This window comes from Camelus ferus, chromosome 4 (genome assembly GCF_009834535.1).
Source record: "Camelus ferus isolate YT-003-E chromosome 4, BCGSAC_Cfer_1.0, whole genome shotgun sequence".
NCBI classification, from domain to species: domain Eukaryota; kingdom Metazoa; phylum Chordata; class Mammalia; order Artiodactyla; family Camelidae; genus Camelus; species Camelus ferus.
Window position 1 is genome coordinate 49,408,811 of NC_045699.1, and position 14,828 is coordinate 49,423,638.

The 14,828-nt window shown below is 31.2% G+C and overlaps 1 protein-coding gene across 1 annotated transcript; it reads left to right on the forward strand.

The window, feature by feature from the left end:
• Nucleotides 1-5,008: 5,008 nt before the first annotated feature.
• Nucleotides 5,009-14,393, forward strand: CYLC2 (cylicin 2). The gene is given in 7 exon segments (XM_032479154.1): nucleotides 5,009-5,025; nucleotides 9,940-9,980; nucleotides 11,582-11,703; nucleotides 13,175-13,339; nucleotides 13,499-13,754; nucleotides 13,827-14,225; nucleotides 14,228-14,393. Coding segments are annotated over 7 exon segments (1,071 nt in total). The 3' UTR covers nucleotides 14,299-14,393.
• The last annotated feature ends 435 nt before the right edge of the window (nucleotides 14,394-14,828 follow it).

Genomic DNA, 14,828 nt, shown 5'->3' on the forward strand with positions numbered 1-14,828 from the left:
TCCTGAAAATGAGATTTGGACCTTATGTAGCGTGATAGAGACACTACGTGGAAATTTATACCTAAGTCCTGACTTCCATGCCAACACTCTTTCCACGTCACTGTTTTGTCTAAACTGTGCACTTGCTTCCTCCTCTACATCATCTAAACATCTTTTCTTTGCATACAGATATTATACTAAACTTACTTTTATCTAAATCTCAACGTCATCTTCCAACACTTTTTTTTCTTTCAGTTGTTTCATAGTAAACTACTTTTCTTTCTCCCTTACACCTTGATTTTTTATATTTCTATGGTTTATTGATATGCATTTACATCTCACCCCTCAAAAAGGAGATTAAGTATCAACTTTCTATAAAATGTTACTCTCTGAATTCTTTGTCAGTGTTGTTTCTCTGTGATCATATAACCCTTCAGACTTGTTTATGCAAATAGAAAGATTATGAGCTACATGTGCAGTGGTTAAAAGAACTAAGTTTGGAGCCAAACTGCCTAGGTACAACTCCTTGATCTGCAGCTTGATCAGATGTTGCCCTTGGGAACTAAGATGAAAACAGGGATAACAATGGAAACTACTTAATTAACAGAAAAAAAGTAAGATAAATCTTTCATAATTTTCATTTTTACTTTAATCTTCATAATATTTTCCTTAAATTGTCTTGAAATTACTTGCTTCTATGTTTCTCTATATGAATATATTCAAGGAAATTTATAACATAATTCTTGTGTTTGCAAATCCTAGATAGTACAATTCCTGATGAGGAATAGAAATGCAGTAAGTGTTTACTGTATGAGTGAATAAGTAAACTGGGCACCTGTAATTATATAATAAATGATCTAGCCAAAGGTAGTTTCTCTAGAATGCCATATTCAGAAATAACAATGTTTTGACATTGGTAGTAAAAAAGATACTTGGATTTGACAGATACTCACATTTGGAGAATAATCTGCAAACAAATAAAATAGACATATATTAATACCAGAGTTACATGGAGCAGTTGGAAAAAAAAGATTTTGCAATCACTAGCTAAAATCAATTATCCTCAAGGCAATGTATTATGTTCTATCATTCTCACATATTTCATAGTTCCCCTGCACTTGGCATAGCATAAAAGCCAAAATTTCCACATGCATCGTATTCTTCTATGTGTTCTGAATGTTCCTTTCACTGAAAGTTTAATTACTGTCATTTAAGTAATAAAAAAAAAAAAGTTGTAAAGGAAAAAAGATATTGCAGCTAATTAAAATTGCAGCTAAGCACAAAAGAAGAAAAGCAAACTTTTAATAATGAAGTTTAGATAATTTTTCAAGCTAAAAAATGATTTACGAATAAATGTCATTGTGATAAACTGTTTATCCAATAGCATTTGCATTCTCTTGGTTACAATGGAAACATAAAATATAGTATAACTATATTATGGATGAACTAAAAATTCTTGTCTGTATTTTAATTCTTACAGATTATTCCTTATGAAATAGCATTCCAACATATGAGTGAATTTTGAATGTAGGACTTTATTTTAATGCAGGAGAAGGACATTTATCTATTTTCTATACACAAAAAAAGACTGGGAGGGCATTATGTTGAGTAGAATAAGTAAGCTAGAGAAAGATAAATACTGTATGATATCATCTATATGTGGAATCTAAAAAATACATCAAACTAGTGAATATAACAAAAAAGAAATAGACTCACAGATATAGAGAACAAACTAGTGATCACCAATGAGGGGCAATATGGGATGGGGGAGTGGAAGGTACAAACCATTGTGTATAAGACAAGCTGTAGGTATGTATTATTATACAGCATGGGGAATATAGCCAATATTTTGTAGTAACTGTAAATGGAGTGTAACCTTTAAAAATTGTATAGATTTTTAAAAAATTTTAAAAGGACAATGTAATTTGTCATTACTGATAAATGTTACATATAGCAATTATGACTCCTTTTCCTCCAACTATCTCTTATGACAAGATTAAATAAGTATTTTTAAACTTATCAAATCATAACAATATGCCTTAAGCAATAGTTTCAAAGTGTAGTTCCTTGGCCAGAAGCATTATTTTTACCGGGGAACTTGTTAGAAATTAAATTCACAAGACCTATCAGAGAACTATTAAATCAGACACTCTAGAGTTAGGTCCAAACAATCAGTATTTAACAAGTCCTCCAGGTGATTTTGAGACATAATAAATATTCCCAAATTAAAAGATGCATTTTGATACCCAAATAGAATGAAGAGCTAATTTATGTTAATATCCAAGTTCAATGGGGCACACTAAGCCACTGTTTTTCACATCTAAAGTTCCTAGAGATAATTAATTTTGTCTGTATTTATGGATAAAAATTTGAGGGCAAAAATGGTTAGATGTTTCCTACACTGATTCAAGTTAATCAACATTTTGCTATATATTTATTTGAAAGCTTGAAAAGAATACATATTCTCCCATAGTTGAACTGAATATTTTAAATGTAAATAGGGACAATTTGGTTGACAGTTTGAAGAGTTTCTATGTTCTTAGTGTTTTCTGTCTTCTTACCCCATTGGTTACTAAGCAAAGAGTGATAAAGCATCCATCTGTAATTTCAGATCTATTTGTCCTTTCAGCTCTATCAACTTTTGCTTGGTGTAAATTCTGGTTTTAGGCACAAAAACATTTAGGAATATTATGTCTTCCCGACAAGTTGACTCCTTTATGTTTTTGTAATGTTTCTCTCTATCCCTGGTTATATTTCTTGCTCTGTCACCTACTTTGTGCCCCAATGTAAATACAGTCATTCCAGTTTTCTTATAATTAGTATTTTCACATTATATATTTCTCTTTTTTACTTTTAATACATCTATGGCTTACATAATTTTGATGAAAAATTTGCTGTAATTCTTATTTTTGCTCTTTGGTATGTTACATGTCTTTTTTCTTTTTTTCCTCTCTAGGTCATCCTTTTCACCAGTGTTCCAACCATTTATAATCAGGAAATGAAATATTAAGTAACAGCAATAATAATCACATACCTTCAAACTAGCTAAAATTAAAATTACTCATAATGTTAATTATGGTGAGGATGTACGTGAACAGGAACTCTCAAACACTGACAGTGATATAAGCATTTTGGAAAACTATTTGGTGTTATCTAAGGTTGAGTAGTATCATTAAACCCTATGGCCAAGTACCTTAATAAATATTATATGCCAACCTGAATGTATGATCATGTCTACCAAAATACATATGCAAAATTGTTCAGAACAAATAATTTCTATTTGTTAAAAATTGAAAGTAAAATAAATTGAATTGTGGAATACGTAAGTAAACTATCACATATACATATAATGCTTATAATACTACAAATAATTACATAGAGATAAATTAGGAACAAGCTGAAAATATATGCAACAGTATAGATGAACATAAAAATGTATACTGAAACAAGCCACATATAATAAAATATGTTGTATGATACTATCCATATAGATTTCAAAACTAAACAAAATTTATACTGTTATAAGACAGAAGAGTGGTCACCAGGGAAGGCATAAATAACAAACTGAATAGATAACAGGCTACTAGTAATGATCTATTTGTAACAAAAATAGTTGTTAAAAGGTTTGTTCATTTTATGATCATCATGATTATCATTAAATCACTTATGATTTTACTTACATTTAAAAAAATAATAAAAATTATATATTTACACAATTACATGGTTAATTTTTATAATAATTATACAAACTATTATACTATACAAAATAATTTCATTTTTATATTTACATGCCCTTGTTATGTGTCTTAAGTCTCTCATGAAACAGAGGGAAATAAATAAGTTGATGATACACAGATGGACAGATAAGTTGATAGATAGACAAATCATATATATATACACACATATGTACAGATATACACACATAAATATGTGAACCACTGAAACCATCAGAAGCTTGAAGAACCTATTTTAGTTATATACATACATTGATTTTATTGGAAAAATTATATAGTATATTTTTAAATTGTCAACACATTGCAGATTCTTAGGCAATGACATTAAATATCAAAGACCAACTGCTCTTACCTTTTTACTATAAGAAATAAATGAATTAATGTAAACAAATTATTTTATAACCTGTAAACCACTTACTGTGGATTTACAAATCATGCTTTGCTTACTAAATCACCACTTTGTGGGAAAATATCAGCATTAATAATGTTAATTAGTGGATAGTATAGCAATAAATCAGAGAAATCTGAATTCCTAAATCACCTTATGGAATTCCCCCACCCCAAATGCTCTAGAATTTACCATGGTCTCAGACATGAGAGAAAAACTTTCATTGAGAAAAATCATTGCAATTTTTGTAGTTTATCTGGATGGCTGAACTTAAAAAAACCTTTTCCTTAAGGAAAAAAAATTAATTGAAATTCCCTAAAAGAAGCTAAATAATGGGAATATGTTCAACTACTACACTATACAGTATTTTTATTCATCTATCAGTGGGCTGGAGTCGTTGGGGCGGATTAAAGTTATCTAACTCAGCTCTATCAGTATGTAGATAATTTTAATAAGCACCTAGCCTTATTTAAAAGCTTGTATCTATGAGCAACTCATGGGTTAAGATGGGAAAAGGAAATGTAAAGCTATGCAAAGAATTTAACAAAAGACACATGAATGTCAGGAAAGTTGGGATTACAATCACTCTAACAGATAAATGTTTAATCATCCTTTTGTCATATCATTCAATAAATTAAAACTATGCAAAAATTGAAACAACTATTTTATTAAGATGTAAAATCAATTGGTTGTATTTTCAAAATACCAGTTGTATTTAGTAATAATGTATGGAAGTAAACACCAATCTTAGACTGAATATTAGAGATCATAAAACACAAGTAAGAGTGGCTCATCTTGTTTTTCCCCTTTAACTCCCAATGCTCTTGGCCTCTTTATGATGTCACCTCTTAACAACACTGATTTGAACTTACACTGCTTAAGTCCTGGCAAATCGTAGGTGGGGGAAATGTCTGTACCAAGATTGTAAGTCCTCTAAGTCAAATTTTTAGTTTCAAAATAACGGAAATGCTCTAGTTAGCTTTACATTTATTCTCTTTAGTGTAAAGAGATGTTGGTTACATTATTATTATGCCACTGACAAACGAGAATACGTGTATAGCAGACACATATATTCTCATGCAACATCATAGATTGTTTTGATTCAACACTTAACTAGTTCATTCACTTGAGTTAAATATATACATTGTTATGGGTAATTCTTTTTCAGTGTGATTCTTACTTCATTTTTATCATATTGTATTTTGGAACATACAGAATAAAAGAATTCATGGTTGGCATTCAGGGCAATATCATTTCCTTACAGGCCATTTGGAAATTTATGGGAACTTTTTTTTTTTTTTTTTTTTTTGGTCACAGTGAGTAAGGAGTACTGCTGACTTTTAGACGGCATGAGTCAAAGATGCTAAACCTTTCTTTGGTAGTAAGTGGCACAGCACAACACAAAGAAAAACAACTAAATGCTAATTGTATACCCCTTGAGAAATATTAAGTATGCAGAAGTACTTTGCAATGAAAAGCAGATTATCCAGACATGGGAAGTTTGATAATAGGAGTGTTCTTATGCTTAATTTATCCTTTGTTAAAGTGAGGTAGGAAAATAAAACTTTTCAATTATGTCAACCTTTTTACTGTAAAGATGTGGAACAAAGGCAAAGGCATGTAACTCTGAAATATAAAGGAAAGTGTCACTGGGGGTTTTTTGGACATTACTGTTGAAGTAAAGATGAAACAAATCTTGAAAATAAAATAGGCTTTCCATAGGCACTGGTGTCTGCATCATCATAATACAATCATTATTGTAAAGGACAATCTATAGTGAATGGTTTGCATTTGTCACAATTATTTAGAGGCTGAGTGACTTGCTGACTATTCCACAACAATGCTATTTGTGCATACACCATGATAGAATTACATTCTACTGTAATTACTTTAAAATGTTTAAGCAAAATAAAGTATTGATGTCATTATTATTATCATGAAAATTGCATAGCTATCAAAGAACTTCACCACAACGGTTACAAATTTTATTTTTGGTTTTATGATTATTTCTTTATGTTGTTTTCTAATGTAGTCCCCAAACTCCTGTGCTAGTATAGAAGAAAAATGTCGCTGAATTCATAATCAAATGGCCTTATTGTTAGCCTCTGAACTCTTCTAACAATCATAGGAACTTAATAATAGACTTACATTTTTGTGCCATGACTACCAACTTTTGTGATTGATAAAGAAAATTCTCATCTTTGAGCTCAGTACCCCCCAATTATTCCTTTTTAATACCTTTATTCATCCAAACTCAACAGCACAATTCAAGAGTTTCATCTCTTCTTGCCTTTGCCTCCAACTCAGATTGTGTCAGTTAATTCAATCCTTCCATTTCTAATACAAAATAGGTCTAAGACATCTGAAGAAAGTGGAAGAGGTTTTCATAAAGATTTGGCATCAGATAGGGTATCTAAAAATTTTAGCTTTTAAAACTTACAGCACTAGCTTCCAGATCTCAAATCCACTGTGTACTTTATCCTTCTCTCATTTGCATTGCATTAATAAATTCTCTCTTTCTACTTTGGCATAGAGATTCATTTTGATACAGAATTGAATTTATTGACCTTGGCACTACTGACATTTTAGAGGGGAGGTGAATAACTCTTTATTGGGGTCAAGGACTGGGTGGAGGGGCAGGGGGCAAATGGAGGTCCTGTGCATTTTAAGATATTTAGCAGTATCTCTGATTCCCTACCCACTAGATGTCAATATCAGCATATGTATGTGCACATATTCATACACATACACACACACACACAAACCCACGCTCACAATTATGATACCAAAAATATCTCAGACATTGCAAAATGTCCCTTGGGGGAGGATTTTCAAAATACACCCTGGTTGAGAAACACTGCTCTAGAAAATGTTAGCAAAAGACAGGAAATCTCAGGATACCACACATACAGCCATTCCTCAGCAAGACAATGACCATGAAGCTTTTGACCTTTGCCTTTACACAGAGACCCCTCTAGCATATACAAGAATGATTCAGGCCCCATGTATGGATTACAAAACTGAATAAAGTGAGCATCTATGCTTTGTTTATAGTTTACAGAGGAAAAACAATCAATAATCTATTATTAAGTTTATTTTTAACAGTAAGAATTGTCTGGACTTATTTTATCCATTTGAAGAAGATATCTTCTTTCCTAGTTTTCAGAGTTTTTAATTTTGAATGAATGTTACTCTTTTTCAAAACTTCTTCTGCATATCTTGAGATGATCAGATGAATTTTCTTATATGTTATTTGGAGTGACTGCATTGGTTAATTCATATATGCTTAACCAACCTTACATTCCAGAAAGTAAAATTCAATGGTGATGAAGTATGAAGTATTAGCCCTTTAATATGTTGTTCAGCAAGAATAATTAATAAATTGTTAAGAAATTTTTGTCTGTGTTAATGCATGTCAGTCAATAATATTTATTTCTGGTAATGTCTTTGAGATGTTTTGGTAACTGTTATTTATATTGGTCTCAAAAATGAGTTGAAATACCTTCTCCCTTCCTCTGGTGAAAATCTTGTGTAGACTTAATATTTTTCCTTAAATTTTTAATTTATCAATAAAACTGTCTAGGCCTGTGCTTTTCTTTCTGGGAAGGTTTTTGATAGTGAATTAATTTTATTTAATAATTATTCACATTTTTATTATTTCATCATGTGTCAATTTTGGTAAATAAACTGAGTTTTACAAGGAGCTCATCTGTTTCACTTAAGTTGCTGAATTCATTACAATAAAATTGTTAGAGATATTCCTCATTATCCTTTAAAATCTACATAGTTGGAAAACAGTCATCAGTCCTGATATCAGTAATTTGTATTTTCTCTCTCTTTTTTTCTTCATCAGTCTTCCTAGGTGTTAATTTTAATAACCTTTTCAAAAAAACCAATTTTTGGATTTTTATACTTGCTCTAATTTTGTTTCTCTTTCATTGATTTTGGCTTTAAGCTTTATTATTTTCTCCCTTTAACTTTGACTTTAGTTTGATATTGTCCTAATTATAAAGCAGAAATTTACAACATCGATTTTAAACTTTTTTCTAATATAAGGCATTAAAGCTATAAAGTTCCCTCTATGAAATGTCTGCAGTATTCTACAATTTTTAACATAAGATATTGTCTGGGTGCTTCTTTTTTTATAAGTGTACATTGTGATTTCTGTTTGAGCACTGGTTATTAAGAAAATGTTTATTTTTCAAATATCTGTGTATTTTCTCTATACTGTTGATCCTTGAATAACATGGGAGCTGGGGTGCCAACCCCTACACATCAAAAATCTATGTAGAACTTAACAGCCGTCCCTCCAAATCCATGGTACTGCATCCAGGGATTCAACCAACTATGGGTCTTGTGTTACTATAGTATGCATTCACTGAAAAAATTCCATGTGTAAGTGGACCCATGAAGTTCAGACCTGTGTTTATCAAGGGTCAACTCTTAATTTTGTTATTGACTTTTAATTCAACTGCTTGATGATCAAAGAATATGTCCTAGAGGCTGCACAAAAAATTAATGGGCCATGCCTATGTACCACTTTCAATAGCTCAAATTTAATAATGTTGTTTTATGAAATACTTTCTCTTTCAGAGCATTTAAAACAGAGAAGTTCATAATGATGACTGAAAATAAAAATTTCTTCAATAGTATATAAATATATCTTGACTAGATCCAAACCTAGAGATTTAGGTATAGAAAGGCAAGTAATTTTAATGCACATCCTCAGTTAAGAAATCACTAGACCAGATAACTTATTAGTCAACATATCCTAAATTTTATTCAATTAATTCATTCAAATTTTTGTAGAGTGGTAAAAATGTGCCAGGTTTTTTGCTGAGAACTAGAGCTTTAAGTACCAAGATACTTTTTTACTATACTATATTCTTAATATTTATGGAAAATGATATGAAAACAAATATAGGTATGTTCATGTATGACTGAAGCATTATGCTGTACACCAGAAGCTGATACAACATTGCAAACTGACGATAGTTCAATAAAAAATATATATATATACAATATTTATACAATATCAAAATAAATAAAACACTGTGACTGTGTGTTGTTGTGCGTACTTTGTGTAAGCTCAAATCTCACTCATTATCACGACTTTATTTCTGTAATATAATGGAATGATGTATAATAATATTTCTCTGAAAGATCTTAATATTTGCCTCTACTACAAATAAATAAAAATTAGATATAAAACTCCTTTTTGCAAGAAGAAACATATAGTACTAAAACAAATGGAAGCTTACAGATAGAAAATACTCTACAACATAGTTTTTTTCCTCATGTTTTCCTAGAAAAGGAAAAAGTCAAAATCCACTTCAATATTTGTGGTACACTGACAAACACACACACATATTCATAGACACACATGTATACCACTGAATGATTTGGATTTGGTTAAGTTCTGAGAGTATTTTGAGGATCTGATTTTACCTAAGCATAGTGTTTTTAAAATGATGTCTTGTAATTCATACAATGTCTTATATAGTTCAGTTTTAAGAGAAGTTGGAGTATGAGGTGGGGAAAAATTCAATTATGATTTCACATTTTAAAAACCTATAAATGTCTATATTTCAGATATGGCAAGTTGGTGAGGTTTTTGAAATGTTTTTATTCACCTTCCTTTAGTTCTGTTAAAGTTTGTGCTAAACACACATATTTGCTTATCTCTGTTTTTCTGGGATGAAGTAATCTTACATAATAATAGAGATCCAAGAATGTAAAATATTTCTCTAGTTGGTAGGAGCAAGTGGTTATGTACAATAATGATCATTAAGTAGAGTGATTTTGTATAATTAAAACTTTCCCCTCTTATTTTAATAGCCAAAAAATAAACTTTGGGACATATGATAATTACATTCCAGGTAAGAAAGAGCTCAAATTTTTAACATGTATGATTAATTTTAGGGATAAGTGATTAGTATCTCCAAAGTCATAAAACAATAGTTATCATGAAATATTATTAAAAATCAGCTTTTAATTTTCCTAGACACATTTCTCATGGGCTCAGGGAAAACCTTCCAAAGATATTTTGTTTTCAAATCCAAAGATTAAGCGAGTATGTTCCGCAACATAAAGGTGGACATACTTACATGTTAGAAATCATACAATCGGATCATCTTAGAGTTGAAAGGCAGTGTAAAAAAAATGGATAAATAACTTCTCACCTGTGTCAGAAATGTCTTCTACTACATTCCTGATAGTCTGTATTGGGCTTATAACTGGCAAAAAAAATTCATTACTTCATCAAGGCCCATCCATCTAATGTTGAAGGACTTCATACGTCAGGTAATTCGTTTTCCTTCATATACTGAACTTAAATATGCCTTTCATTCTGCAAATTTTTTCACTGACCCTGATTCTATCTTTAGAGAATCATAGGCCAATTTTATTTTCTCTTGTATACATACAGCATTTTTGTACATATTTAAATTCAGAAAGAAAAATGCCATGACATCATTTGTATGATGAATCTAAAAAACAATAACAATAAGGACACAAATGAACTAATTATTATTTTGATTTCTTGAATATGTATAAGCACATTTGACTGTCCTTTATGGTTGGATTACAGCATTCTGTTGATTCTTATTTTGTAGTTGGCTTATTTCTTTGATAACTATGTAAGTTTAAAAGCTAAAGATCTAATCTGTTCTTAGAAGCAATAATTAGTACATATATGAAAACTAAAACAAAATGTGCAGTATACTGTATATATGTATTCACATGCAATATTATGTGTATGTGCAGTCGAACTGTAATAATTCTACATAATAATAAAACTGAAAAAGGCAAAAAATATTGAGTGAGGACAACTTTCTCACTGGTCTCACTGACTGGTAAACTAAAAGTTTTTAAAAATTTATATTATAGTTTCCAGGTGACTCTACCCTCTAAGTCAAAATTCTGTAGATACTCTTTACTTATCAATCTTCTTCATTAAAGTATGCCACCTATGACAATGCAGTTTTTGAGTGTATAACATTTACTCCTGTGGCTTAGAAAATGATTACTAAGTAAGGGGATCTTAAACATTAGCATTTAGATTTAATTATGTATTTACTGAATATTTTAAAGAAGCATTGTGCTAAGCACTTTGGAAGCTATAGAAGTAGATGCCATACTTTCTATTCTCAATAGAATTGTATTCTAACCAAGAATATTAAGCAAAAATCTAGGCTGGCAGAGATAGAAAGATTAAAAGGAAACAGTAAAACTGTTTCTTTCCATTTACATTACAGACTATGTTAGTTTTACAATGACTATATAATTAACTGTGAAACTAGTCAAGTTTTTTAAATTAATTTTTATTTTTTCATATTAATAGTAAAATATTTCAAACATTACTAAATAAATGACACCATAATTGAATCATTTGTTCCTTTACATAAAATTACGTTACTGCCATTTTAGAGCTGATGAAATTATATTTACTCTTAAGTGTATGTTTAATGTTTTATCTTAGTCAGTGAATTAAGCAAAAAATCATGGAATCAGCAGCACTTTACCCTGCTATTTCCCAAGCCACCACGGCCAGGAACAAAAAGGAGATCAAAACCTTCCCAACTACGTGACAATACAGTTCCTGTGAGTATTGAAAAGATCACATACTTTTACCCATAAAAATCTTGTGAAATCATGTGTAGTTAGATATGTCACAGATCAGAATTGACCAATGGGATTTCCGTGATGATGAAAATATTTTATATCTTTGAATTTCAATTCCAGTGTGGCTACTGAACACTTGAAATGAGGCTACTGCAACTGAGGAATTAAATTTTATAATTCAATTCATATTGGACAGCACAGTTAAAGGTTATTCAAATTCTACTACATGGAAAAAGTAGATATATTTTACTTGCATTTCACTATATAAAAATTGTCCCTTTATCTCATATTAACTATTTGTTCAGCAAAGAATTATAGAAAATGTATATCCCAGAAGCACAGAAATCTAGAGATCCTAATGCTACAGTTAGTATAAATATTCAGAAAATATTCCCCAGCTGGAGAAACCCCTTCATTAAAATCATGGAGTTACATTATACACTGATGAAGTTTTATGCTTTTTCATTTCCTGTAATACAGAATCTAGGCTTCAGAATATTAGAAAACTAATATTTTCCAATCTTTCTGGAATCATCACAGAATATGAAAATGTTCCAAGAAAGGTTTTCACAAAATAACGTACCATCAACTCTTGTTTATTTTAGGAATGAATCTAATCAGTAGTGATCTAGATTTCTTCTGTCTTCTCATCCATTTTCTTCCTTCCTTCCTTCCTTTCTTCCTTTCTTCCTTTCCTTCATTTGTTCTTTTTTCCCTTTATTTTTCCATTGTTAACATTTTCCCCAACATTGCTATTTTTGCTATTAAGTTTTTATAAATATTTGATTAGGACTTGAAAACAATGTACTATTCTGCTCACACTAAAGTGCACTGAATGTTACAGCTTTCATTATTGCAGTTTCCCATCTGATACTCAAAGTATATCTTACCAAACAGGAGACGTTTCAGGCTTTTGCTTTTAACCACAGGTAGCACATACTAAATTCCAGAGACCTTGAAAGTGACAAGAGAGAGCAGGATATGCCTGAACATGAAACTATCAGATACTAGAGAATAATTAGTTTCTGATTTAGCATAGAAATCGAGGGTGGGTAAGATAGTCCAAGAATTCTCAAGAGCACAGAGTCAAAAAACAAACAAACAAACAAAACACATTTTTGTGAAGAGAGGTTCTGATACATCATTAGTCAGTGGAGGTCTCTAAGAATTTTAACATAAAATCTTGAGGGAACTATGAACATAAAATCTTGAAGGAACTATGAAGATCCTCTAAATTGAACTTAGGCCTAAAATGAGGCATGACTATCCTTTATTGCAACAAAAAGGAGCAAAATTGAAAAAGCAGAACAAACTATGAAATCTACCATTTAGCCACTATTTATAAAAATCTAAAATCTTTTCATGGTTGAAGTTAACATTTATTTGGTATCTGGTAATGATGGCTGTGTACACTTACAAGTTATTCACCATTATCTAACCAATATTTCAGAAATATGATGAAGAGAAATTAAAGGAAGGTCATAGACGACCATTATGGATGCACCGTTCTTTAATGAAAATTTCTGAGAGACCATCTGTTTATTTAGCTGCCAGAAGGCAGCCTCAACAGAAATCAATTCGTCGCCCTGGGGAGGATGCTAAAGCAACAGAGGTAGCGAAACCTTTATCTCCAACAATAATTAAGAAAAGTAAAGAAGACAAGAAGGAAAAATCTGATTCAGAAACAGAATCTGTATTTTCACTGGAGGCAAAAAAAGATCAGAAAGGTCCAAAGAAAGAACCAGGAGCTAAAGACAAGAAAGCAGATGCAAAGACAAAGAAAAAAGATCCAAAGAAGGGCAAGGAGTCAGCTACAGAATCTGAAGATGAAAAAGCAGGTGCAAAGAAAGATTCTAAAAAAGACAAGAAAGGTTCAAAGAAGGGTAAAGAGTCAGCTACAGAATCAGAAAGTGAAAAAGGAGAAGCAAAGAAAGATTCCAAGAAAGATAAGAAAGGTGCAAAGAAGGGCAAAGAGTCAGCTACAGAATCAGAAGGTGAAAAAGGAGATGCAAAGAAAGATTCCAAGAAAGGTAAGAAAGGTGCAAAGAAGGGCAAAGAGTCAGCTACAGAATCAGAAGGTGAAAAAGGAGATGCAAAGAAAGATAAGAAAGGTGCAAAGAAGGGCAAAGAGTCAGCTACAGAATCAGAAGGTGAAAAAGGAGATGCAAAGAAAGATTCCAAGAAAGATAAGAAAGGTGCAAAGAAGGGCAAAGAGTCAGCTTCGGAATCAGAAGGTGAAAAGAAAGATGGCAAAAAAGATAAGGAAGGGAAAAAGGATTCGAAGAAACCTGATGAGAAAGGTGATGAGTCAAAGGACAAGAAAGATTCAAAGAAGAAGGAGAATAAAAAAGATAAGAAAGATGAAAAGAAGCCCAGTGAGGCAGACAGTGGACCAAAGGATGCTTCCAAGAAAGATGCCAAGAAAGATGCCAAGAAAGAAGCCAAGAAAGATGCCAAAAAAGACACTGAAACAGAATCTGCTGAATCAAAGAAGGATGCCAAGAAGATGCCAAGAAGGATGCCAAGAAGGATGCCAAGAAGGATGCTAAGAAGGAAGCCAAGAAGGGCAAGTAGGCCTCGGATAATAATTCAAAAGCATATTTGAAAAACAATTTTAGTACTCTGAAACTGGATCTATGAGTGAAAAGGGGGATTCAAAAAATTAATGAAATTTTTTAAACGGGGGAAAGAAGAATACAAAGGTGGACTCAGAAAAGCTTCATTAAAAATATAAGAAAGATGTTAAAAATTAAGAGATAACTCATTAAAGGACTTGAAGGATACTTATACTAAATTTGGGGATATGAAGAATTCAATGAAATATCCCTAGAAAGATTCAAAAAGAATATTCAAATAAGGATGTAGAAGTTAAATGATGGTGAATCTGTGGCTACAAAGAAGGAAAAAAAATCAACAAAGGCATCAAAAAACTCCAAGGATGCAGATGCTGAATCCGTATTAAACAATCTGAAGTCACACTCATAGTTTTAAATAAAGAACTAGAGAAGTCACGAGAAGTCAAACAAATTTCATAGAGTCTACTTTCAAATAACTATAAATATAAATTAAAGGTAGCACTTCTCAAAAAAAAAGAAGGAAAAAGA